General features: G+C 46.0%; 1 protein-coding gene across 1 annotated transcript in view; it reads right to left on the bottom strand.

The window, feature by feature from the left end:
• Positions 1 to 1,214: 1,214 nt before the first annotated feature.
• The window catches only part of POLD4 (DNA polymerase delta 4, accessory subunit), a 201,655-nt gene continuing 175,627 nt past the window's right edge, over positions 1,215 to 27,242 (bottom strand). Inside the window, exons 3-5 of the mRNA XM_086953265.1 lie at positions 25,073 to 25,186; positions 3,998 to 4,109; positions 1,215 to 2,755 (exon numbers count right to left, since the gene is read on the bottom strand). Coding sequence (XP_086809391.1) covers positions 2,731 to 2,755; positions 3,998 to 4,109; positions 25,073 to 25,186 — 251 coding nt within the window. The 3' untranslated portion in view covers positions 1,215 to 2,730. The remainder of the gene's footprint in view (positions 2,756 to 3,997; positions 4,110 to 25,072; positions 25,187 to 27,242) is intronic.

Genomic DNA, 27,242 nt, shown 5'->3' with positions numbered 1-27,242 from the left:
TCCAAAACCAGCTACATCATTTACAAAGACATTGCAACTAGCACACTCCCTTATCTTTCACCCTGCGCACCATCTCTGGTAGCTCTGCTCTCACCCAAGCCAGGACACCATCAGACTTCAAACTAAGAAGTGTAAAAAATAAATATACAAGGCAGCAGGCCGTTTCAGTCGATGCAACCAGGGCCGGAAACAACCTACTACGTTCTGGACCACCCCAACACTTCTCCAATTTTAAGATACAGTTGAAGGCTCACGTCTTTAATGAAGGCTATATCATAAGGCATTATTAATGGGTGGCTTGCGCCGCTGGAGCGTCACACTTTCTGGCGCTCCGGCAGCACAAACCTCTCAATCATATCTAGGAGGCCACGAAAAGCAAATTTGCATGGCTCTGAATGGATACATAGATATGGAGTAAGACAAAGCAGCGCACGCCACTGCACAGCCTTCTTCTAAGGCCGGGAGGCGTTCCATGGGCGTGGCAGTGGGTTTTCCCATTCAACACTCATGGGTTTTGATGCTGCCCCAGATTTACTTAATGACATAAACCTGGCAAAACGCCAAAACCTTACGTCTTCCCAAGAGCGTTGCCTCTCTCCATATGGGCTGCATATCGCAGCACGCGTAGAAAGAGGAACAAGCCTCTCAGGATTGTTTTTGTGCAGGAAGGAGCCCTTTCTTGCACAAAAACAATCCTGTCTGCAATGCAGGCACCCTTGCAGCTTAGTGCAAGGATGCCTACGTTGGCGCTAGGAAGCACATTGTGTGCCAGCGCTGGGGAAAAAGGACAGGAATGCACTGTCTTTCATAAATACGGGTCATTCCTGCCCCTTCACATTGGCGTAGGGCAGTGCAGCAAAAAGACTTGCGGCGCTGCCCTACACTAATTCCCATAGTGTCTTGGGGCGCTGTGAAGTGCACAACGGTGGCCCTGCGGCTCTCTCATACATGTGTGAGGCTGAGTGACTGGAGTCGGGGCTGCTGTGATCAACATTGTACCATGCTATCATTGCTATGCTTGTGATGTCTGTATGACGTTCCTCAGCTGACCCACCTCCTAGCTTTTATAAAGCTTCATGGCCCTCCAGATTCCTTTCTGATCAGCTTACGGTCCGATTCTTATATGTCTACCGATCCCCCATTCGCCCTTTCACACTGACAGTCATTTCACCCTTACCTGACAGTTTCATTTTACAGACAATGTAAGCTCTGGACACTGTAAAAATATGTTTTTATTTGTCAGGTTCTACATTTTATTTCAGCAAGTGAAAATAAAACGCAAAACGTGCTTATCTGTAGTGAAGGCATAATGGTGAAATAAATATTTCGTATTAATCAAAAAACTAAAATTACTTTCAACTCATGCTACCTTTTAAAGTATCATCACTTCCTGTTTCTATAAACACCCTTCCACCCTTACATTCAAAGTCTAGTCGCCCAGCAGCTAACAGGAAGTGATGTCACAGGCATGCACAGACATGTACAGTATGGTGTTTCAGCTCACATTCCCTCTTTCTAAATTCTTCCTCTGACCTGATACCTACACAAGTCACCCTAAACTCAAACAGTCAAGGTCAAAGCCAGCCAGGTGGTAATCCTAGCTGAAATCAGGTATTTTGAGACATCACTTCCTGTCTCGGACCGAGGGCCAAGCTTGCCAATGTATACCCTTCCTGTGTATTCAGCAGATTACAGGAAGTGAGGTTACAGCCCCTACAGTTATCGCTTTGTCTTCTGACTCATCTCAATGATAGTGCTTCCGGTATGGGACCGAGCGGAAGCTCAGGATGACAGTTAACCTTCCTGTACATAAACAATCAATGGCAATTTGCTTTTTCAGCGTAAAGTAAATGTATAGACACACACACACTGGTGCTTTGTTCAGCATTTTGCATGAAGTGAGGCTATTGCTGTGCACATACATGCCATGTCAACTGGATGGTTGCTTTGACATCACTTCCTGTTAAGACAAATTCACTAATGTTAAGCAATATTACCTAAACTCTTAAATTGTTACAGTTTACACGCACATACACTACCTATAGCGCAGCAGTCTGTCGGCTAAATAACTGCTCTGACATCACTTCCTGTTTCTTTAAAAGCACAAATTGACTAAGTACATGCCTCTTTCTACGCCCGGTTGCATTAAGTTGGGTTACTGCCCTCCATACATTCACCAGTGTTTCCCAATATTATTTTAACCATATATTGCCACAATCTAGCCTGTGAAAGAGTTTGTGAAGTACTTGAAGTATGGGAACGCTGATGTTATACACTATGCCTAATAATGCAGAAGTTCCATGTTCTTTTGTGGTCATTCTGCCTGTGACATCACTTCCTCTTTTTGCCCAGTAAGACACATGCGTACCTGTATCGTTTCATTGTGTTCCCTGCAGGAAGGGACGTCACAGCACTACATGCATTTTGGTGTGATTGATACTTGTCACGCACAGGTGACCCCCGCTTCCGTTTCCTTTCCAAACAGGGCATGACTATTTAAAATGTGACTTTACAGAATATCTCAAAGAGCAGAACCAGCGGGAGCCTAATGTTCACTTTGAAACATAAAAATAATTGAACCACGACAAATGGTTATATGTTTAAAAAATATAAAACTCTTTAAAACATTTTTTCAAATAATATAAACTGATATTAACATTAACTTTTTCTCCAAAAGAGTGGAGTCCTCTCGGCGTTCCCATATACCGAGACATCCGTGGTGGCATGGTCCTAGAGAGGATAGTCGCTCCAAAGACTGCAAGGAAAAGAATTGGAAGAGCAGGGGTTAATTTACTGACAGTGAGCCCATGGTATTGCTTAACTTACAAAAAAGAAGTTTGAAAACATTTGCTAAACAAGAGGACCCAATTTTGTTCCCAAAATAAGCCCTGAGAAAACATTATGGAGCCATCTTTTCAGTACCCAGGTGACATTCTTAGGCTCTATCCATGGTTCTGGGGGTCCAAAGAGAACTGATTGTGCCTGATGGGGTGGGAGGTGCTGGGTGCTTATAGTACCGGGACATAACGTAGGTTGTCTATAGACAGGCGTTTCATTGCCGTTCCTTGGTCTAAGCCGCACTCACTCACTGTTTCTGATATATACTCTGTTTCATAACATAGGATGCCCCTTCTTTCAACATAACCATGATCCTAAGGGAATTCATCTCTCACTTCTAGGTCTGCGGAGACACCTTACAACCTGCATGTCGCCCCATCAGAAGATCTATAAAGACCTGTTTGGACTGGACAAAGGGTATGTTGTAACTACTTAGGAGTCTTTACTAGTTAAAAAAAGCAACTGGTAGCCAATATTCTTGCAGATGTTATCCCAATGGGGGGTCCTCCCTAGTGGAATGGATACATGCCCCTTCATCAGAGCCCATGAGCTTCAGTGATACCCAATTGATAAATTGATAACCAGAGGGAGATCATTGGAAATTCTGTCTCACCGAGTACAGTGGTATAACACTTCACCGGTTTGTCTCACATCTTTATCTTACAGAAACAGAATATGATTGAAATGGAAGCTAAACGTGTTTGAAGATAGTCGTGTATTGAGACCACACAGAATTTCACTATTGATTAAGTTTCATAAAACAAGAAACGGAATCTTGATTGGGCCAACCTTTTCCAAAACAGTACATTAAGAAGGCTCAGATATATTAATTTTTTTACATTACATTATTTTCATTTTTAAAACACACAGCAACTCACATATGCACACACACATGCACGCATCCTCCTCTTCCAGACCCTCATTGGGTAAACTTGTGTTGTGCACACACAGCGTACCAACGGGTCTATCCATGAAACAAAGAAACAGACCCACGTTGACACCACAACCCCACTAATGGGGCTGAATCATGGAATGACCATCTACACATGCTCCTCTGGCAGGGAAGTTGTGTCGAACCCCAAGAGACCACCATTTTCCAGGAGAGCATAGAAGGTTGAGAATCGCCATTCCTGGTCTCCGCGTTGGATGTTGAGCTCACCCGTTCACAAATCTTGGATCATCGCCATGTTTCAGCACAAGGTCTCTGATTGCCTTGGGAGGCTGCAGCCCAAGAAACTCGGCTCTCTCCCACCGCTCCAGCCGTGTGATCCCTATTGAGAGATGACATAAAAAGGTGAGTGTACCCCTATTTCCTCCATACTCGCATGGGCACATCAGGGAGCTGTCGGGATTGTATTAAAAGTGGTGTGTGTAGCAAAAGATCTAGTCTTGACACCAGCAGGCAATGCGCAATGTGTTAAGTCCACCGTGCGGCCAGCGTTCTCCTAGCCACAAACTGGGGAAGTGATCCCTTCCCACTCTGAGCTTAGCCAATGGGCGATCCATTTAAACCGAAATTGATATAAAACACCAAACGAAAGCCCTACAAATGAAATCTAATTCTACACTATTAAAAACACAGTGGATCAGAGTTAACAGCAATACAGACACAGTAAGCTATAACATTATTTATTTATTTATTTTTGTGATTTGTAGAGCACCTGGTGACCCGTAGGCATCCCCGCGCTGTAAATCTGTGAATACCAAGAGAGGGAGACCAGGAAAACTATTTGGGGAACAGGAAGGTTTTTAGTTTTTTTCGGAAGAGGGCGTGACAAGGTTCCAGACGCAAACTGCAAGGAAGTGAGTTCCATCCTGCGGAGGCTTTGACAGAGAAGCGTCGGCCACCGGTGCGAGCCTTCTTGAACTTAGGAACCGTGGCCAGATGTTCGCCGTCAGAGCGAAGGAGTCTGGGGGCTTTGTAGGGGACGATCATGTCTTTCAGGGCGGCTGGACCACCACCGTTGATGAGTTTATGGGTGGTGCACAGGGCTTTAAACTCTACTCGCTGGCGAACAGGAAGCCAGTGCAGAGCCTTAAGAGCAGGCCTGGCAGAGGCTCTAGGTGGAAGGTTCATAATGAGCCTCGCCGCCGCATTTTGGGTCCGTTGGAGTTTAGCCAAGGTAAATTCAGGTGCGCCGAGGTAGACGGCGTTGCTATAGTCAAGTCGGGATAAGATGAGCCCCTGAACCAGTAATTTCCTGGATAGGGAGGGAGGAGAGGGAGACACTTGCGAATTGATCGCAGGAGGCCAAAGCATGTTCCAGCTGTTTTGGCTGCCTGAGTCTTCATGGTGAGGTCAGGTTCCAGCCAAACTCGTAATGTTTTAATTTCTTTTTTTGGTGTAGGGATTTCACCAAAGGCGTCCGGCCAGACTGATGGTGGGATGGAGGTCCATTTATTGCCCAAGAGCATGATTTCGGTTTTTGCACCGTTCAGCTTCAGGGAAGATTCGCACATCCAGGTGTGAATATCCTGGAGACAGTTCAGCAGGCTGTCTGGGTGTTTATCCAGGTGGGAAAGAGAGACGACGAGTTGAGTGTCGTCTGCATAGTTTACTATTTTTATCCCGTAAGGGGTCACGACATCTTCAAGGGGGGCCATGTAGACATTAAACAGGGTGGGACTAAGCGAAGACCCCTGAGGAACACCACTTGTGAGTGGAAGTGGGTCTGAACGAGAGTTGCCGTCCCACACCTGAAATGAACGACCGGATAAGAAGGAGTCAATCCATGCGCGTGCAGTTCCCACAATTCCTGCCATGGCCAGGCGATGTAACAGGACACGGTGGTCCACGGTATCAAAGGCGGCACTGAGATCCAGGAGGATCACTGCCACTGATCCTCCTGAATCCAGGATACACCTTGCCTCCTCGATGACGGAGAGGAGGGCAGTGTCTGTGCCATGGCCGGGCCGGAATCCTGTTTGGGATTGACGTAGGAGTTTGTTTGCCTCAAGGAATTGGGATAATTGCACATTCACTAATTTCTCAGCCATCTTGCTGATACATGGAAGGAGCGATATGGGTCTGTAGTTGGCCATGTCGTCCGGGTTCAGTTGGGGCTTTTTCAACAGAGCCTTGACAACAGCATTCTTCCAGTTGGGGGGCACTGTGCCTTGAGAGAGAGAGGTGTTAATGAGATCCCTGATGATGGGGGCTATGCTGGGAGACACGGTTTTTAAGAATCTAACCGGGGCCGGGTCAAGGGGGGATCCGCTTTTCATTTTGGCCAGCGTGGAAGTAACCTCGGTAAGGGAGACTGCTCTGAAAGTGGACAGCCGAGGGCTGTTACTGCAGGCCTCTATATCCGTGTGATTGTGTGGGCTGGTGGATGGGAGGGAGTCCAGTATCCGCGAGATTTTGGAGTCGAAATAGGTGGCCAGGTCCTTACTTCTATCTGGAGGAGGGGGGTGGGCAGAGGGTGCCATTGGAATATTAAGTAGTTCTTTGACTATAAGGTAAGATTCTTTTGACGAATTAGTGGCATTTTTTATTCTATTGTCATAGAATGCGGCCTTAGCTAGCTTTAGGGCAGATTTGTAGCGTCTTACCGAGCTATGGTACATGTCCTTATTACTATGGAGCCAGTCCTTTCTCCACTGTCTCTCAGCCTTTTTGCACTCTTTGCGGAGAGCTCTGAGTTCAGAATTGTACCATGGGGCATGGCCCTTTATCCCATATTTGTTCTCACGTTTTTTTATGGGGATAATACTGTCGAGGGTGAGGAAATATAATTTTTGATCAAGTAGTGTTCCCCAGCGAGTACCCCACCGTCTCCATGTACTAGCTTGCAGTGCATGTTATTTCCCTCCTGTGCCAGCCATGAAGACGCAAATACATTTGCGTCCATCTTTAACTTGTCCTCTTTCAGATCCGCCATGAACGGTTTGAATATTCAGTTCCTATATATGTCGTGCCACCGTCTTTTTGTGGTACACTTTACACGTTTTTCAGCTCTGGCGAAGTAGGCCCAGAATATGCCATTGAGCCTTTTTCGAGTTCTCTCCTGCTTCCTGACTCCAAGGGCCTCAGCCCAGGCTACCTCTGTGCCAGTGGCCCCCACCTTACTTCCCTGCGCGGCTCCGGCGCATAGCCTAACCTCTGCCTGCCAAGACCGTCTTCAACCTTCGAATTATCTGTTCCACTCCTCGAAAACACATTCCTGTCTCGTAGTTCAAGTAAACATCCTCCCAGCTGCAGGAGCAGAGGGCCCGGTTCTTCTGTCTCCGTGCAAGTAATTCATAGACTCCGTTGCCATGGTAGGACCATGCCCCCTCACCCCGCATGCCAACACGTAGACGCATACATGCAGACAGTATAGAGTAGTCCCTGCCCGAGAGACCTTTTCCCTTCCAGACACTACTGTTCCTTAAACATATGATACCAGATACGATTTGGGATTAGGTTGATCTGAAATCCCAGACTTATGTCTACACTTATGTCTACACTTGTAGTGCGAAATGTCAAGTCCTTTCACCTTCTGGTTATACGTCAGACACACGTCAAGCAGCTGCGCGCGCATCTCTGCCATATATTTCTGCTGACATTGCAAGATTCTCTTATGTATCCACCCATTTTGTGACCTCATGATCAATGACGTTTCTAGTGTACGCCTTTATGCACGCCTATTATACCGCCTTTTTAATGACGTTTTGTGACGTTTCCATGTTTTATCTCTTCTTTTCCAGCTGTTACGCCTACTGTTACGCCTACTACATGCTCATACATTGTAATGCATTGACTATATATCTGTATTTCTGTAAACAATATGTTGTCTGTCTTCCCTTCCTGAACCCTGTGTGGTGATGGAATGGTTATGCCACCTTGGCTCGAGCCAATAACCCAATTCCTTTTACAGGAATAAAACCCTTTTGAGTTAACCTCAATATCCCGGATTTTGCCTCTTATTTTTCTGAGTTATTCCTATTGATTATTGATAGCAAATTAAGTATAGGTAATCGATTTTACCACAGTTCTGGCGCCCGAATAGGGACCCCTCCCCCACCCCACGCGCCGGCGGTGCGTTGCAGGCCTAGCCCCCTGCCACAGCCGGACGGACAACTACGCGTATCCGCAGGATTTCCTGTATCTCCCTCAGGCCAACGGAGGTGACTGAGGCTGCGATCGACACCCAGACGAGGCGGTGAGGAGTGCGGAGGATCCCAACCCGAGCCTAGCTGAGAGAGCAAGATCCGTGGTATACCGAGGCCCGCCAGGTTCCGAAGTTCCGAAGTATCCACGTCGCGAGTCGAGTCCGAATCCAGTCCGTGTTGAGTCCAGTCCAGAGTTTCCGAGGCCTTCCGTTTCCGTGCTTCCTGGTGAGTACCGTTGCTAGGGACGCATCCTGACGTGCGCATTAGTTTGTGCCGGTCAAGACAGGTTCGGGTGCACGAGCCTGGTCTGCACTGTTTAGCAGTGTATCTGTACTGTATAGCAGTACATCTAGTCTGCACCTGTATAAGGTGTATCCGTGCCGTTTAGCGGTACATCCTGTTGCACTTGTTATTGTACTCAATTAATGTGGTTCGTTCTTGAAATGTTTTAATGTGTCATTCAAATGTCGTGGTATGAGTGAATGTTCGATTTTCATTGTTGTGCTTCGACGTGTCTTATGTATAGTGTGTTCATATCTGAGTAAGAATCAAGTAGCCAGATTTCAGAATGCCGTTGTTCTCTAAATTAAGACAAATAAAAACCCGTAAGGGGGTTTTAGAGGAAGCTGTTCCCATTCCACCTAGGGACACTCCAGGGTACTTTATGTACCATAAACATGGCTTAGATGCTGTTTTATTTCTCGACTTGTGGGTAGACTACACTAAAGAACTGTCCGAGAATCAGAGATGGCCCGCTGCTGGGACATGGGATGCAGATTGCATCATGAGAGTAGAAGAAGCATTATGGAAAAAGAAAGCCAGACAGTCACAGAAAGATGCCATCGAGTTATGGCGTAAAGAGTCGCATAGACGCACAGAAAAAGCTCACAGACTAGAAGAAAAGAGTAAGGAAGAACCCGACAAGGTCCGAGAAGACGCATTAGTAGAGGAAGGTATCAGAGTAAAATTAGAGCAAGTAGACAGACAGCGAAATACGCTTATGAATGGCATGTTCCCCATCCTGTCAAAAGGCCTGCCTAAGGCCTCTCCAGAAATACCGAAGGACCTACCACCCCCATTGCTCCCGACTAAGACACACCCGAGGACAGCAAAGGACGTTTTCCTTTCTTCCTACTTAGATGATGTTGCTCCCACCTATGTTAATACCCCATTGCCTGCGCCCTTGCCTGCGCCAGGGCCTGTGCCTAACGGTCTGAACCCTTATGCTCTTCCTCCCCCGCAAGCTACTCCTCCCTAGAATCCTCCTACTTCCCTTGATACAGATCCGACTAACCCTTTCGGAGACGGTGCCTCAGGAGGCGCGTCCGGAGGGGCTGGTTACCAGACTCCGCCACCAAATCATCGCCTGAGTCTTAGAGAAATAGCGCAACAGCGTACACCTAGAACAGATATTACATTTTATGGAGATCGCCTTGCAGATTGTAGATATGATCCGGTACCGGGTAAAAAGAATGATGTAGACATGTTACTTGCATCAGTACGTTTACGGCGAGTCACGAACTTCCTAATGTCACTACCTGAAATGACAGAACATATGGATCGAATATATAAGTTTGTGCAGACAGGAGTAGGGCCTGAAAGCATTAAAGAGGCCATGGAGCATCAGAAAGTGGATACTAAAGCCAAGCTATTACGGTTTCTTATAAACTGTTTTATTCGAGAAGCAGATAGGCCGGGTGCGAACCCGGATGATTTGAAAGCACTCCACAAGTGGGGCCGACATATATCCGATGGTCAGCATGACAAAGAAGCCAGTATAGATAACATGTACCGAAGAATCAGAACTTCAATAACTAAGATGCACGAGAAAAGAAAGGCTGCTCTAGAAGCAGATGCAGATAAACATGAATCCACAGAGGAGGAGCCAGAGGAAGAACCAGAGACACTAGCACAAGCACAGGCGCCAGTCAGAGAGATGGTCGCGTATGTAGGTAAAGGAAGACCGTTTAAAGATCCAGTGCGTCTAGTGCGCCCGGAATGTAAAAGAATATATCAGGAAGCCATGTGTAATCCTAAAACACCCGAACACTTATTCCAAGCCACCGACCGAGTACTTCAAGAGCGCATGGGGTATCATGCACTTGACTCTATGGATGAACAAGAATTAGCCAGGTCAGCCGTGCAATGGGCTGACAACTCCGAGAAATATGGTGATGATGTGCTAGCGCATACGTTCCTGAACTTGACACCGAGTGAGCAGCGTTTAGCTGGCATGTATATGATACAGCATCTGCTCTTGTTATATAAAAGCCAGCATTCTGATCCAGGTCCCCTGCGTGATATACTAATAGAACTGGTCACGAACAGATGGACAGGTTTAAGTACTGATCTAATTAAAGTAATTCTAGAACACCGCCACAAGTATAGTACATTCTTATGTCCACAGATTAACGCAGCACCCGCTATGGAACGAAAGACCATGTATTACATGGATAGACAGAATCCGTTGCGAGAAGTGCACCCCGTACAGAATGCAGACCACACGCTTAGACGCGTATTTGTGTATACTCCTGTAACTAAAATGGAATTATTGGAAATGAAGAAATTAGTACCCAGTCACGATAAAGACCCTGCAGGTTTTCACCGCGAAATAAAGGATATGTTATTGATGGGCGATTACACATATCCCGACCTTATGAAAATACTGAAAGTGTTACTACCTCCAGGCATATACGAGAAACTCAGAGAAAAAGAGTGGGAGGTGGGTGATGCGAAGATTGATTGGGCTGCATTACAAGATGAAGAGAATACCCGAGTGCCAGGCCTAGGGCTTGGGGATAAAGTTAAAGCGTTACCAGGTTTATTAGTACAAGTGTTGCCACGTTTATTGAGTACGAAAAAGGAGGATTGGGGTGCAATTTCAGCATGCAAACAGAAACCTGATGAAGACACTAGTGATTTTTATACACGATTTGAGAAATGTTTTGGTATTAACAGCGGTCTGAAAGCAAGTAGCGAGTCATATCCACATCTTTTTGTAACGAAATTAGTCGAGAATTCCCTACCCCAGGTTAAGAATAGAGTACTGAAAGTAGAAAGCACTTGGCAAGCTAATACTCCTTCGCAAATGTTACAAATGTTACAGTATCACCAGAATAGGCTTAGAGAAGAACAAGAACATGAACAGAGACGTATGAAAGATACGAAAATGAAAATGTTAGTTGCTCAGTCAGTTCCTGCTGATGGTCAGAAAAAGGGTGCGAACCAATCTAGTAATTCGTCAGCTCCCGTAAAAGGTGTATGTAATTATTGCAAGCAGCCAGGTCATTATATAAATGAATGTGCCGTTTTGAAGCATAATATTGCCACGGGCAAGACTAAAGAAAGACCGCGTCCTCCTAGACAAGATCAGACTTCACAACAAGTACCCCAGAATACACAGCAGATCGCACCCATGCCAGCTCCTTCACAGACAGTAGCGATACCTCAGCAACAGCCCATTACTGCAACGCAAACCACGACACAGCAAATGTATCAGTATGCACAGAACGATTACCCTGACTACCAACGATACACATGAAACAGCCTAGAGAGTGAATTCCGCTTGCCCCTTATTGAAGTTCCTGTAGATCAGAATGGTCCTTATGTACATAGTCAAGTTTTAGGGAAAGACAGAAAGTTTCTCATTGATACAGGGGCAAGCAGAACCACGATAAGTCACAGTGAAGTACCAGGGGCACCCCTCTCAGGCTCACAGAACGTGTCCCTCGGATTTTCAGGAAAACCGATTATCAACGAAGTATCACAACCCCTCCCTCTTGCAGTAGGTCCTCTGACACGGACTACAGACTTATTGCTCACGAAATCCTGTCCAGAAAATCTATTGGGCATTAAAACACTGAAAGCTCTAGGGGCTATTATTTGTTGTTCTCCCGAGGGAGTACGATTATTTTTGCGAGATTTCAAAGGCCATTATGTATTGAGAGACATGGATCCCCGATTACAGAACGTCCCTGCCCACCTGTGGGCGCAGGGCCCCACTGATGTAGGTTGCATGCACATTACTCCGTATCGAGTCACACTTAAAGCAGGAGTGGTATTACCACGAATTCGACAATACAAGTTACCTCCAGATGCTGTAGTGGCTTTACTGAGAATCATTGACGAGCTAATCGCACAAGGTGTGGTTGTGGAAACCGACTCTAATGTGTGTAATTCCCCTATCATTCCTGTTCTCAAACGTACTGACCAGAATTCCCCACCTGTTTATCGATTGGTTATTGATCTGCGCGAATTGAACAAATGCATTGTACCGCAGTACCCTGTGGTCCCAGATATCTCTTCGTTGCTGACAGCCATTGATTCCGAAGCAGCGTTCTTTACTGTAATCGATCTCAAGAATGCTTTCTTCAGTGTTCCCATTGATCCGGAAAGCCAATATTTGTTCGGATTCAGTTTAAATGGACGATCTTTTAAATTTGCCCGTGCACCTCAAGGGTTCACAGAAAGCCCCAGCATCTATAGCCAAGCATTGAAAAAACAACTAGACAGTATCCACATGCCAGTTCACACTGCTCTGCTTCAGTATGTCGATGATCTGTTGATCACCGCTCGAAGCGAACCCGAATGTGAAAATGCATCTCTGATTGTTTTGAATTTCCTGGCTGACAAGGGACACAAGGTGTCTCCTTCGAAGCTACAATTCTGTGTTCAGCAAGTTGTGTACCTGGGTCACTTGCTGTCCAAAGTGGGGAGACAGCTCACACCTGATCGCATTCAGTTAATTGTAAACATGTCACCACCCAGAACACAAAAGGAGGTACGGGCCTTTATAGGCCTCACCTCATACTGTAGACAATGGATTCCCCAATATGCATTTCTAGCAAAGCCACTCATTCAGTTAACAACGCAGGAGGCAGCGACTTCGTCTGTCCTCCCTTGGACTCAGGAACATACACAAGCTTTTGAGGACTTAAAGAAAGCCTTATGTCAAGCACCTGTTTTAGCGACACCATGTTACAGTAAGCCTTTTACACTTTTTGTTACAGAACGTGAAGGTACTGCATTGTCAGTCCTCACCCAGGAACAAGCAGGTTCACATAAGCCTTGTGCTTATTTTTCCAGTACATTAGACCCAGTCGCACAAGCCCTTCCAGCATGTTTGAAATCAGTTGCAGCTACAGCTTTAGCAATCAGACAGAGTGATTCTATTGTGTTAGGACATCCATTGACAGTACAGGTTCCACATTCTGTAGAAGTCCTCTTGAATCGAACTCAGACCCAACACCTAACCATAGCAAGACTGACAGGTTATGAATTGACATTGTTTCAGCCACACATCGAAATCAGACGCTGCAGCACATTGAATCCTGCCACGTTATTGCCAGTAAATGGGGTAGATCCATTGGCACATGATTGCATTGAAGTTATTACTATCACAACAAAACCCAGACAAGACTTGACAGATGTCCCGTTACCAGATCCAGACCTGACACTTTATGTGGATGGTTCATGTATGAGAACAAAGACAGGTGAATTAGTGGCAGCTTACGCCGTCACGACAGACACGGAAGTCATTGAAACCAATTGTATTGACACTTTGTCAGCCCAAGCAGCAGAGCTTATTGCTCTGACACAAGCATGTATTCAAGCCCGAAATAAGAGAGTTAACATATATACTGATTCACGTTATGCATTCGGAGTCGTTCACGACTTTGGAGTCCTCTGGCGAGAGAGAGGTTATTTAACTTCTCACGGTGCCAACATCCAGCATGGTCCCCTCATTCAAGCTCTGTTAGATGCAATACATCTACCTACTGCAATCTCTATCATGAAATGCAAGGCACACACTAAGATTACTGATGTCATTTCCCTGGGTAACGACCTGGCAGACCGAACAGCAAAGCAGACCGCTCAGAACCGAACTCATGTAACTGATCAGACACAAATAGGGGTACCAGCACACTGCATGACAGTTAGGGATCCCGCACATGATGTGATCGACATACAGTCACATGCAACACCAGATGAAATTAAGGAATGGACTAGACTAGGAGGGGTCCAAACAGACCAGGGATGGATGACGAAGGGAAAATCTACATGGTTTCTCCCCGACTCTATGGTACAAGTCATCATTAATACAATACATAGTCCTGCACACCTTGGTGAGAAAGCAATGCTAGACAGTATTCAACACATATGGTCCAATAAAAACTTACGGGCAGCAGCCAAACAGAAAGTACATACTTGCATGATTTGTGGTCAGTTCAATCCAGGTAAAAGCATCCCCGTAGAACAAGGTGGATTTCAGCCTCCCGATCACCCTTTTGAAGTCCTCCAGATGGATTATATCCAGATGGAACGGTGTCGAGGATTCAAGTATGTTCTCGTAGTCGTGTGTGTTCTTTCCCGATGGATAGAGGCATACCCAGTTCCCGACTACACTGCTCCGACCACTGCCAAGCAGTTGGTTCGTGAATACTTCCCGCGGTATGGTTTGCCCCGTATCGTGTACTCAGATAATGGCCAGCCATTCTCATCCAAGCTAATGGAACACGTTACACTTCTGTTAGGTTACAAGTGGAAGTTCCATTGTGTCCGGCATCCCGAGGCAGCAGGTCTCGTGGAGCGTCATAATCAAACATTGAAAATCCGACTTTCCAAGATCTGTAGAGATAAAGGTATAGACTGGATAGTTGCCTTGCCGGTCGCCCTCTTCTATATGAGGATGGTGGCCCATTCCCGTTCTGGACTATCCCCGTATGAAGTGGTCTTCGGTAGGCCACCGAATATGTGGGGGACGCCCATCCCGCGTAAAATAACTGATGTTGATTGTCTTATGCTGACAGATTACCTTGCCTCCTTGATGTCTGCACTACAATCTTGTCGTTCACAGGTAGCTGCAGCCTTTCCCGACAACACTGAGGCGAAGCCCCATGAAGTGGTACCTGGTGACTTTGTATATGTCCGAAATTTCGATCGGAAGAGCCCGCTGGAGCCCCGCTGGCAGTCGCCGAAGTTGGTTCTGCTTACGACGAGGACCGCTGTAAAAATCGAGGGCAGGAAAGGGTGGCTGCATTCCAGCCACGTAAAGAAATACTTTGGACTTCCTTCGGACTTGGACACTAAGCCCTGCCCTCCTCCACAAACTGACACGAAACTCCCTTTGGTTGAGAAAACTGCTTCAGAAATTTACAGACAAAAGTTACGATCTAGCAAGTCAGACAGTTTAATTGTTTAAGTCCTCCCCTAGGTGAATCGGTTAAATTAGTTTCTGACATGTATCCCCTAGATCAAGATAGAGAGACAGATAGACAAAGACAACATAAGAAAAAGGCGTATTGCAAATCACTTCGTAGTCGCTGTATAGTGACATTACTTGTTATGTTTTTCCTATGTTTGCTGGTTATCACTGCTGGTATTCTTCTGCATATATACTACCCTATATTCAAGCGTGCTACTTATAATGCTACTACTGAACATTCTTTTAGTGAATTACCGCCTCATGAATTATCATATAGACTTGCGCTGCGCAACAACACTTTCATCAGTATGTTACATCACTCCCATCAGGCTACTAATGCTACTAATTGCTGGATATGTGGTCGTCTCCCTCCTTACCAAGAAAACAAGGGTGTTTTGCCCCTTTTCCCGTACCCGTTCACTCACAATGGCACATGTGCCGCGTGGTTTAAAATGCTCAATTCCCTAGTTTCTACTGCTGCTATTTATGACGGTAACTGGGTTTGGGGTGACCTGAACTTAGTCCTGCTTAAGGTATGCTACCCTGACAAGGAGGGACTCCCCGTTGATACTGGAACTGATCTAGAAAACGAAGTATATGGGTTAGGAAATTACACAGTCACTTTCATGATTTTATCTGTCGAATCCGAAGCTGCTCCTGTTCTACCTGCTATGGCAGTCTTGCCTGTTACTGGTGAACTATGTGTTCGCAAGAATGGTTCTGTACACGTAGGTCATAGTAAATGTACCACTGTAGTTGAATTTACTGATCATGGTAGATCCACGTTTAGGGCTCTACGTCATTCCTATTTTGTTTGTGGTCACACCGCATATGTCCGTTTGCCTTTAGACTGGGATGGCACTTGTTATATTGCATTCCTTCTGCCACCTGTTTTTCTAGCCCCTCCCGACTATCATAGAAACACCAATCTGGTTAAGCATAGATACAAGAGAGATCTCCCGCTTGTCAATTATAAAGAAACTACATGGGAACAATATACAGATTTCAATAAAGGTTTCTTCCCCTACCTAGGTACTGTTTCAAATAGTAAACTAATCCGTAGATTGACCAGAACCCTCGAAGCAGTGGTACTTGAGACCGCTTCAGCTCTAGGTAACTTAACGGAGGAGCAGTCCGCTATGCGGGTTGTTGTTCTTCAAAATCGTCTTGTTATTGACGTCATCTTGGCAGATAGGGGTGGAGCTTGTAAGGTCATCGGGTCAAGCTGCTGTATTTTCATCCCTAATAACGCACCATCCGTGTACAAAGCTATTACACGTCTCCATAAGATCGCAAGTTTAATTCATCAGACTCCAGGCACCTGGACTTGGTCCGGTTGGTTCTGGACAACGTTGTCTGCCTGGGGGTGGAAGATCCTATCCCTCCTAGGTATTGGTTTTCTTGTAGTATTCAGTTGTTGCCTGTGTATCCAATGTGGACCGGCAATTTGCGGCCTGTGTGCCACTTCATGTGTTCCACGTTCCAGGTCTCATTCAAAGCGCCTAAAGAAAGAAGAGCAAATGATGTTAAGTGAACAAGTCGATCAATTAATGAGAATCGATGTTTCATGAAGGGTCCGTGGGGAACAAGGAGGGAATGAGGAAATATAATTTTTGATCAAGTAGTGTTCCCCAGCGAGTACCCCACCGTCTCCATGTACTAGCTTGCAGTGCATGTTATTTCCCTCCTGTGCCAGCCATGAAGACGCAAATACATTTGCGTCCATCTTTAACTTGTCCTCTTTCAGATCCGCCATGAACGGTTTGAATATTCAGTTCCTATATATGTCGTGCCACCGTCTTTTTGTGGTACACTTTACACGTTTTTCAGCTCTGGCGAAGTAGGCCCAGAATATGCCATTGAGCCTTTTTCGAGTTCTCTCCTGCTTCCTGACTCCAAGGGCCTCAGCCCAGGCTACCTCTGTGCCAGTGGCCCCCACCTTACTTCCCTGCGCGGCTCCGGCGCATAGCCTAACCTCTGCCTGCCAAGACCGTCTTCAACCTTCGAATTATCTGTTCCACTCCTCGAAAACACATTCCTGTCTCGTAGTTCAAGTAAACATCCTCCCAGCTGCAGGAGCAGAGGGCCCGGTTCTTCTGTCTCCGTGCAAGTAATTCATAGACTCCGTTGCCATGGTAGGACCATGCCCCCTCACCCCGCATGCCAACACGTAGACGCATACATGCAGACAGTATAGAGTAGTCCCTGCCCGAGAGACCTTTTCCCTTCCAGACACTACTGTTCCTTAAACATATGATACCAGATACGATTTGGGATTAGGTTGATCTGAAATCCCAGACTTATGTCTACACTTATGTCTACACTTGTAGTGCGAAATGTCAAGTCCTTTCACCTTCTGGTTATACGTCAGACACACGTCAAGCAGCTGCGCGCGCATCTCTGCCATATATTTCTGCTGACATTGCAAGATTCTCTTATGTATCCACCCATTTTGTGACCTCATGATCAATGACGTTTCTAGTGTACGCCTTTATGCACGCCTATTATACCGCCTTTTTAATGACGTTTTGTGACGTTTCCATGTTTTATCTCTTCTTTTCCAGCTGTTACGCCTACTGTTACGCCTACTACATGCTCATACATTGTAATGCATTGACTATATATCTGTATTTCTGTAAACAATATGTTGTCTGTCTTCCCTTCCTGAACCCTGTGTGGTGATGGAATGGTTATGCCACCTTGGCTCGAGCCAATAACCCAATTCCTTTTACAGGAATAAAACCCTTTTGAGTTAACCTCAATATCCCGGATTTTGCCTCTTATTTTTCTGAGTTATTCTTATTGATTATTGATAGCAAATTAAGTATAGGTAATCGATTTTACCACAAGGGAGGAGGAGATCCAATTTCTGAACTGGATATCCGCGGTGGAAGAATCCTCCATGAGACTAGGGGTCGTGGAATCCAGGGCTTTGGACCAGTCCTCCGCCGAGAGTCTGGCCCACGATCTGTCTCTGGTGTAAGTAATGGGTTTTTGGGGTTTCCTGAATGCCCCTGGTAGGTGGGTCGTGACCAGGAAATCGTCCGTCCACGGGAGTGGTTGGGAATTTATGAATTGGAGAGAAGGGATGTTAGAAAACACCGGATCAAGCAGGTGCCCTTTCGTATGCGTGGCACCGGTATTGGCAAGGAGAAGGCCATGGGCCGCCAGGTCACAAATTAGGTCGGACGCCCCTGTGTCTAGTGGGTCATCGAAGTGTATGTTTAAGTCTCCTGTTATTAGGAAGTTGGATGTCAGGTGGGCCGAGGATGAGACGGTTTCCAGAAGGGCGGCCGAGAAGGGGCTGAAATGCCCGGTGGGCCGATACACCAGGAGGCCTGACAGGGAGCTAGTCGGGGATAGCTGGATCGTGAAGAGGCAGCTCTCTGACTCCTGGCTCTGAATCTCGCTGGTACGGCAAGCGAAGTGATCCCGATGGATGATGGCTAATCCACCTCCTCTGCCTAAGGGGCGGGGTTGGGACATGATAAGAAAGCCCGGGGGTAAAGCCAGAACTACGTCCGAGTTAGAGTGCTCAGTGATCCACGTTTCGGTAAGGAAAAGTATGTCCAGATTAAGATCGACATGAGATGATTAATGAGCAGGGCATGCTTGGGAAGCGATCTGCAATTAAGTGTCGCAATTTTAAGGCCAGGGGGAGGAACAGAAGGTTTGGGAAGGAGTAGCTTTCCTGGTTTGCAGATGTTACAGCAGGTAAAGGGACCATTGGGATCGCGCATTACGTGACAAGTGATGTTTTTAGTGGGTCTGAGGCTAAGAAGATCTCTACGAGAGTAGCTTACCTTAGTGGCGGTAGGGTCCGGCATAGAGTCTGGCCCTAGGCCCGGTCGTGCGCGGACGGGCGCAGACGGGCTTGCCTTAGGCGCGCCTTCGGCACGCAAACGGCGCTCCCGCTGCGCTCGTCCGCTGCGCTGGTATGGCCGGCACATTTGTAATAGGTGTTAAGGGCGTGGCCTCGCAGTGGGCGTGGCTTCCGCCTTTGGGCGTTTCCCTGTATCAGCGCTGGCGTCGCTGTGTCAGGGGTGGAGGAGGAGGGCTGTGTTAGCGCGTGTAGGTCAGCGCTTCCGTGCAGGTGAGCTCAAGGCTTTTAAAAATACAAACACAAGTGAAAATGACCAGTTTTAAAATCAAATGAGAGCACAGTCCTCCGGCTTCCGCCTCAGAGGATTACAACAGAGATGATCGGTGCGCTAGTTATCAGCGTTTAAGTAGAGCTTAGAGGAGGGCGTGGCCTCGCAGTGGGCGTGGCTTCCGCCTTTGGGCGTTTCCCTGTATCAGCGCTGGCGTCGCTGTGTCAGGGGTGGAGGAGGAGGGCTGTGTTAGCGCGTGTAGGTCAGCGCTTCCGTGCAGGTGAGCTCAAGGCTTTTAAAAATACAAACACAAGTTCTCAGTTTACATAACTACAAACACAGTAGATCTCAGTCTACACCATTACAAGCACAGTAGACCTCAGTCTACACCATAACAAGCACAGTAAATCTCAGTCTACACCATTACAAGCACAGTAGGTCTCAGCCGACACCATTACAAGCACAGTAGACCTCAGTCTACACCATAACAAGCACAGTAGACCTCAGTCTACACCATAACAAGCACAGTATATCTCAGTCTACACCATTACAAGCACAGTAGACCTCAGTCTACACCATAACAAGCACAGTAGATCTCAGTCTACACTATAACAAGCACAGTAGGTCTCGCCCTACACCATTACAAGCACAGTAGATCTCAGTCTACACCATTACAAGCACAGTAGATCTCAGTCTACACCATTACAAGCACAGTAGATCATAGTCCACACCATTACAAGCACAGTAGACCTCAGTCTACACCATAACAAGCACAGTAGACCTCAGTCTACACCATAACAAGCACAGTAGATCTCAGTCTACACCATTACAAGCACAGTAGGTCTCGGCCTACACGATTACAAGCACAGTAGACCTCAGTCTACACCATTACAAGCACAGTAGATCTCAGTCTACACCATAACCAGTACAGTAGACCTCCGTCTACACCATTACAAGCACAGTAGATCTCAGTCTACACCATAACAAGCACAGTAGACCTCAGTCTACACCATAACAAGCAAAGTAGATCTCAGTCTACACCATTACAAGCACAGTAGGTCTCGGCCTACACCATTACAAGCACAGTAGATCTCAGTCTACACCATAACAAGCACAGTAGACCTCAGTCTACATCATAACAAGCGCAGTAGATCTCATGCTACATCATTACAAGCACAGTAGATCTCAGTCTACACCATAACAAGCACAGTAGACCTCAGTCTACACCATTACAAGCACAGTAGGTCTCGCCCTACACCATAACAAGCACAGTAGACCTCAGTCTACACCATAACAAGCAAAGTAGATCTCAGTCTACACCATTACAAGCACAGTAGGTCTCGGCCTACACCATTACAAGCACAGTAGATCTCAGCCTACACCATTACAAGCACAGTAGACCTCAGTCTACACCATTACAAGTCCATTAGACCTCAGTATACACCATTACAAGCACATATGAACTATTGCACCATAACCTGGGATACAGATTCTACACAAAGAATTGTTAGCAATGTTCATAACCTGGACATGGCACTCGTTTACTGTTCTCTTCTCTCCCTCTATTGTAGTCCTTTGTTTCCACTAGCAGCTTCACTCTTTTAATAATGCGGCCTTGAATTATATTTTAAGCTGGAGTCATTATTTGGAGATATGGGATCTAAATTAGGGCCAAATGTATTAAAACACGTTATGCAGTCAAACTGGCAATTGACCAATCAGTTGAAAAAATCGACAGTGACTAGTCCAGGCTATTCGCGATAAAGGCATCATCAGTGTGTTTTCAGGAATGGTAAAGGAAAGAGGATATTGAGAAAGCAGTTCAAATGAGGATTTTTTAGGGTTGCTGTGGAGTGCTTTGATTCAGTTTCACCAGAGGAGAAGTTATCTTTTTAGTCTGACTAGAGTCTTGGACCATCAAGTTAGGAAGGTAAATGAGGAAACTGGCAGTGGGAGATGGACCCGGAGGCTGAGCAGATGGGGCCACTCTAGACAGAGGAGGGACTTGAGGTTGCGTTTCTCTTCTTTGCTGTAAATCACTTTGCAAACAATATCTGAAACATTGTTCTACTGTTGAGGTGAGAGTGGTAGGGGGCTTTTATGCGAGTTTATTTTTAATCTAAAAAAACAGATGGTTAATGTATGTGTTTTTTTTACAATAAAATATGTTATAAATGATAAGTATTCACAAGCACAGTAGATCTCAGTCTATACCTTTCCAGGTACAGTAGATATCAGCCTACAACTTTACAAGTTAAGTGAGTTAAAGGAGGTTAATAAGATGAAAGAATCAGATCAGGATGTTACAGAAGCATTTCAGAGTGGGCAACAAGTTCTCAGTGATGGACCGCAGCTTCCTGGTGAGAGAACTGTCGGTCAGTACGTTGGCAAGGTAGTCCGTGGTGGTATTTGGAGAACTTTGTACAGTGGAAATAAAAGACTGTCGAGTGGGCCACAAGCAGACTGTTACAATAAACTAATTTATTAGCGAATTCACTACTGCCTTGGTAGTATGGAACTAGAGATATCGGCATATATTTCTTACAATCAGGCCCCGTTGATGATGTACTGCAATGGGAGGGATAAGTGATTCCATGCACTTTCAATGATTGAAGGGATTGCAGAGACTGCCATCAGGGAGAAGAAAGTCTAGAAGTCAAGAGGAAAGTAGATGGAGCTAGTTAGGGAGAAGGTTGAGAAGAGGATGGGCTATAAAGGACCTCCGCTTTGGATGAGTTTAACCTAGAAGATCAGATGGCCGGCCAGTGCTGGACTGGAGCGAGGCCATCAGATACATGTGATCGGAAGTAGGAGGATGGGGTAGGAAGGCAAAAGATTGATTTGTCATCAGCTTCAAAGTGGTAGGAAAAGCTGAAGGAGGAGACAATGTCCACAATGGAGGAGGTGCATTGAGAGGGCCTATGAATGACCCTTGGAAAAACCCCTCTGTGGCAGCGGGTAGGTAGGGGATCTGCTGGAGTCCTTACACAAAGAGGAGAACCACTGCAGCTCAAAGCCCATATGGTTTGTCACTCTCTGGCAAGCACAGACATGCTAAATTTATAAAATGAATAAATGAAAACACCAAAGTAATTGGCAGGGGTTTGGTTTCATTCAAGCATTTCAATGAATCATTTTTGTGCCATCTCTGCTGCCCTTGATCTAAAAGAGTCAATCTATGCAAAAAACACACACAGACTTTTCATTTATTACTATTTCTAAGTACAAATACTGTATGCATTATATAAAAACACACAGATTTACCTACTCAATAACCCATATTACTTTGTGCCTTAAATGCAGAGACTAAATTGCCATATTTGACAAGCCACACTCAAGGACTCTATGCCCCAAGAACCTACCACAACCCGGGTCACCACCGCAGACAACCACGCCACACTCTAAACAGATCCTGCTCAACTGGACTATGCTCACCACAGATGACACACTCAAGAGCATGGAGAGCATCCTCTCCAGAGCCACATCAGAGCCTTGCCCATATCACAACTTCCATAGAACATCCACCTCCATTATCCTGCAGCTTCGCACACCAACAACTGCTTCATCGAAACCGCCACCTTCCCTGGCAACTTGAAACATGCAGAGATCAACCCCCTGCTGAAGAAACCATCCACTGACCCGACTGACCTCAAGAACTTCAGACCCATCTCCCTCCTCACCGTTCCACCCAAGGTCATTGAGAAGGCCATCAAGCCCAACTCTCCGAGTTCATTCAAAAGAACCACTTCCTGGACATTTTGCAATCCGGCTTCCAAAGCAACCACAGCACCGAGACCGCACTACTCTTCATCGACATTCGCTCCCTCCTCAACCAAGGCGAAACAGCAGCCTCATCCTACTGGACCCCTCGGCTGCCTTCGATACCGTCTCCTATTGCACCCGTATTACCTAACTCTGCAACAAGGCCCTGGTCTGGATCAACTCCTTCCCTACCGGCCGAACACAGCGAGTCAGACTTCCTCCCTTCCCCTAACAACCTACAGATATCAGCTGCGGAGTGCCCCGGGGCTCCTCCCTGAGCCTCACCCTCTTCAACGTCTACATGGCCCCCCTCGCGGCCATCATCAGAAACAATGGACTCAACATCGTCTCCTATGCGGACACCCAGCTAATCCTGATCCTTCACCAACCAAACCACACTCACCAGAATCAACTTTCACAGCGGGATGAAGGCTGTTGCCAATTGGATGAAAGAGATCTGCCTCAAGTTCAACTTAAACAAGTTAGAAGTACTCATCCTGGGACCCGCCCCCTCAGCCTGGGATGACTCCTGGTGGCCCGCTGCACTGGGAACCTCTCACACCCCCAAGGACCACAAACATAACCTTGGCATCATACTGGACTCCTCACTCACTATGAACCGGCAGATCAACGCCGTATCCTCATCCTGCTTCCACACACTCTACCTGCTTTGAAAAACATGCATATGTTTCCCACAGAATCCAGAAAGACAGTCACCCATGCACTCATCACCAACACACTGGACCAAACTCTTACTATGCAGTGGAAAGGACTTAGCCAGCCACCCCCACACCTGGCCCGGTCCCTGCTTCTGATCCCAGCCAGGTTGGGGGAGCCTCCCTTGGCCCGATGGACCCCGTCAAGGGCACCTGGACCCTCGCCAGACCGCAGGAAGGGGGCTTCCACACCACAGTGTCGTATGGACTACGGCAACGCACTCTATGCCAGCATCGCCCAGAAAATTACAGAATGTTCAAAACGCCGCAGCCAGACTGGTCCTCAACATCCCCCGCAGCAAGCCCATCACAGAACACCTTCAACTACTCCACTGGCTCCCAACAAACTAGAGAATTATCTTCAAGCTCCTCACACATGCCTTCAAAGCTCTCCATGACGTAGGACCAGCATATCATAACAACCACCTCTCATTCCACATACCAGCCAGACAACTTTGCTCCACCCAACTTGCCCTGGCCACTGTTCCATGGAGCCTTCTCCTACCTCGCCGCCAAAGCCTGGAACATTCTGCCTCTCCACCTCAGGCAATCTCCGTCGCTGACCTAATTCAGGAAGGATCTCAAGACCTGGCTCTACGACTGAACCTCCACACCCAGATAGATCAGCAGCGCCCCCCTCACTCAGCGCCTTGAACCCTAAGGGGTGAGTAGCTGTGCTATACAAACTCCTGATTGATTGATTGATCATTGCTGGTGTTTGGCTTTGAAATACAAAAAGTGATGGATGCAAGCCATTGAATAGATCTTGATTATTGGTAATGACTCTGGACAGCATTCCACCCCAGTATGGGGCTCTGTTGCATTAATACTGTTTTTCTAAAATAGGCTTTAAGAAACATGTCCCTTAATATGACACATAACTTTAAAAAAATGAAAGTGTAAACAGAAGACAGTGCGGTCTACTATAAAAACTGTCACTAGCGGGACATGACTACTTATGGTGATCCAGGGCAAATCAATTCATCTCCTTGTGGTTCAATTCCCTAATGTCCCCTCAGTGCAAATCGTGATACAAATCGCTGGCTTTTCATGGACGAGGAAGGAGTGACCAGCATTAAGAGCCCTTTTGGTGTTTTATGCTTCCTTCTTCTATTTTGCTGTATATCCCCTTCACGCTGCATCAAGGCATAGACAAGGGACAGTAGAGATACAAAGGAAAGACCAGGATAGAGAAAAGAGGACAACAAGAGAACAAAAGATTGAAAATGAGATGGGCACTATGTGACTGCAATGACCTTACCTAAAAACTTGTATCTCAACAGACAAAGTGGGTATCAAATTTACGCCTCATCCAGGCGGCTGGAAACGAGGGTCGAGGCAAGCGTATCTTTTCCACAACTACTCACCAGTACAAGGTCCATATCGCCACTCGAGATCAAAGCTCTTCAGTCTCTCAAGCGCCAGCTCCTCCTTAGGCGTGGATGCCACAGGTCTACTCTGAGGCAGGCTTTGGAATCTTCCTAGAAGGGAAGAGATCTGGAGTCAGCAGTGTTGTGATTCTGTACAGCTGCCTTCAACTCACACTACTTACTGTTATAGAAGGGTTACAGTCTTGAGCCTGGGCTTTACCAATAGATGACATCTGACCACCTTGTACCAATGTCTGTGCTGTATGCACCAGCACAGAGCTAAACCCCACAGCAATAATGATACATTACTTCCTGCAGTGTTCTACTTACTTTGCACAGCTGCAACCAATGGTACATTACTTCCTGTAGTGTTTTACTTATCTTGCACAGCTGTAACCAATCATAAATTACTTCCTGTAGTGTTATACTAACCTTGCACAGCTGTAACTAATGGCACATTACTTCCTGTAGGGGGTTACCTACCTTGCACATCTGTAACCAATGGTACATTACTTCCTGTAGTGTTTTACTTATCTTACACAGCTGTAATGAATCATACATTACTTCCTGTAGTGTTTTACCTATCTTGCACAGCTGTAAACAATCATACATTACTTCCTGTAGTGTTATACTTACTTTGCAAAGCTGTAACTAATGGCACATTACTTCCTGTAGGGTTTTACTTATCTTGCACAGCTGTAGCCATTTATACATTACTTCCTGTAGGGTTTTACTTACCTTGCACATCTGTAACCAATGGTACATTACTTCCTGTAGTGTTATAATTACGTTGTAAAGCTGTAACAAATGGCACATTACTTCCTGTAGGGTTTTACTTACCTTGCACAGCTGTAGCCATTTATACATTACTTCCTGTAGGGTTTTACTTACCTTGCACATCTGTAACCAATGGTACATTACTTCCTGTAGGGTTTTACTTACCTTGCACAGCTATAACTAATTGCTCAAGCAGGCAGCCATACAACTAGATGCCACCACTGACTTGCAAAGCATTGCTTCTCCTCTCATGATTGTGCTCCAGCAAAGAGAGGGTAATCGCACCATGTTGTTGTGTTCCCCAAATTATGTTCACACCTGGTACACTTCCTCATCCACACAAATAAATTACAACCTTGAAAAGGAAACTTGGCAAGTGTCTCTCATATCTCTCTCTCTCTGAAATATTCTTGAGTGAGAAGGGGTGTTAGGTGTCATATTAGTTTATCTCTCATCTGCAGTTGAAAATGTGGCGCACCAACCTGAACCCCAAAATCACCACACACACAAAAGTAGTAGAATTTTAGAACAAACTAATATTTAATATGTGCTGTTCTACACAAAATGTAAGAATTATTGCTATAATAACTCAGCAAACAAAATGAATACAGGGGTGAACCCTAAACGCACATGGGTAATATGCAATATATCTGCACATATTTGTAACCAGTCTAATTCCTTCCTACATTACTGATTTGAAGCAAAGTCTGTTTTAGAATATCTATGCTGATTAGTGTCCAGACTCATATTCATATATGCCATTAGGCCTTAAATTGGAGGTTTGTCTTTCAGCACCTCTTTAGCAACCAGTTGATCTATGTAGAACCCCCAAAATTGCCAGTACCTTCTATACATTTTCCACACGTGGTCATGGTCATCGAATGTTCTGTTCACATGGCCGGCTATGGAGTGTAGAATGCTGTTTACATGCTAGGGTCCTGCATTTGTTACAGAGAACCGTAACCATGCTTTCCTTAAGATTTCATGAAGAATACAGAAGCTGCTACCAGTGTATCTTAGTACCTCTCATACATAAGCATGTGAGGTGGTTTATACTTGCAGTGCAGGGCCACAACTACCGCAACAGAAAACTGATCCAGCAAGTGGAAACATTCCTTCTCTGGTTTGTTAAAGTGAGAAACAGAAAATGTGTGAGAATCGAGCAGGCAGAATTTATATGTTTTTTTCTACTGCTAAAAAGCCCACATTAGTATTTACAGGCCTGTCGTCTAGACCCTGAGCCACTGCCATACACTCAAAGGCCTTCTTTCCACAAAGCTTAAAACAGCCGGCCATCGAGCCTGCCCATGAAACACACTGTGGTATGTTAGTCACCAAAAGAGCCCTGCAAAATCAAATGTGGTTCCCTCGACTAGATGAGCGAGTTGAG

This window comes from Lissotriton vulgaris, chromosome 1_2, assembly GCF_964263255.1.
Source record: "Lissotriton vulgaris chromosome 1_2, aLisVul1.2, whole genome shotgun sequence".
In the NCBI taxonomy this organism is placed as follows: Eukaryota; Metazoa; Chordata; class Amphibia; order Caudata; family Salamandridae; genus Lissotriton; species Lissotriton vulgaris.
This window is presented reverse-complemented; position numbering and strand designations above follow the sequence as displayed.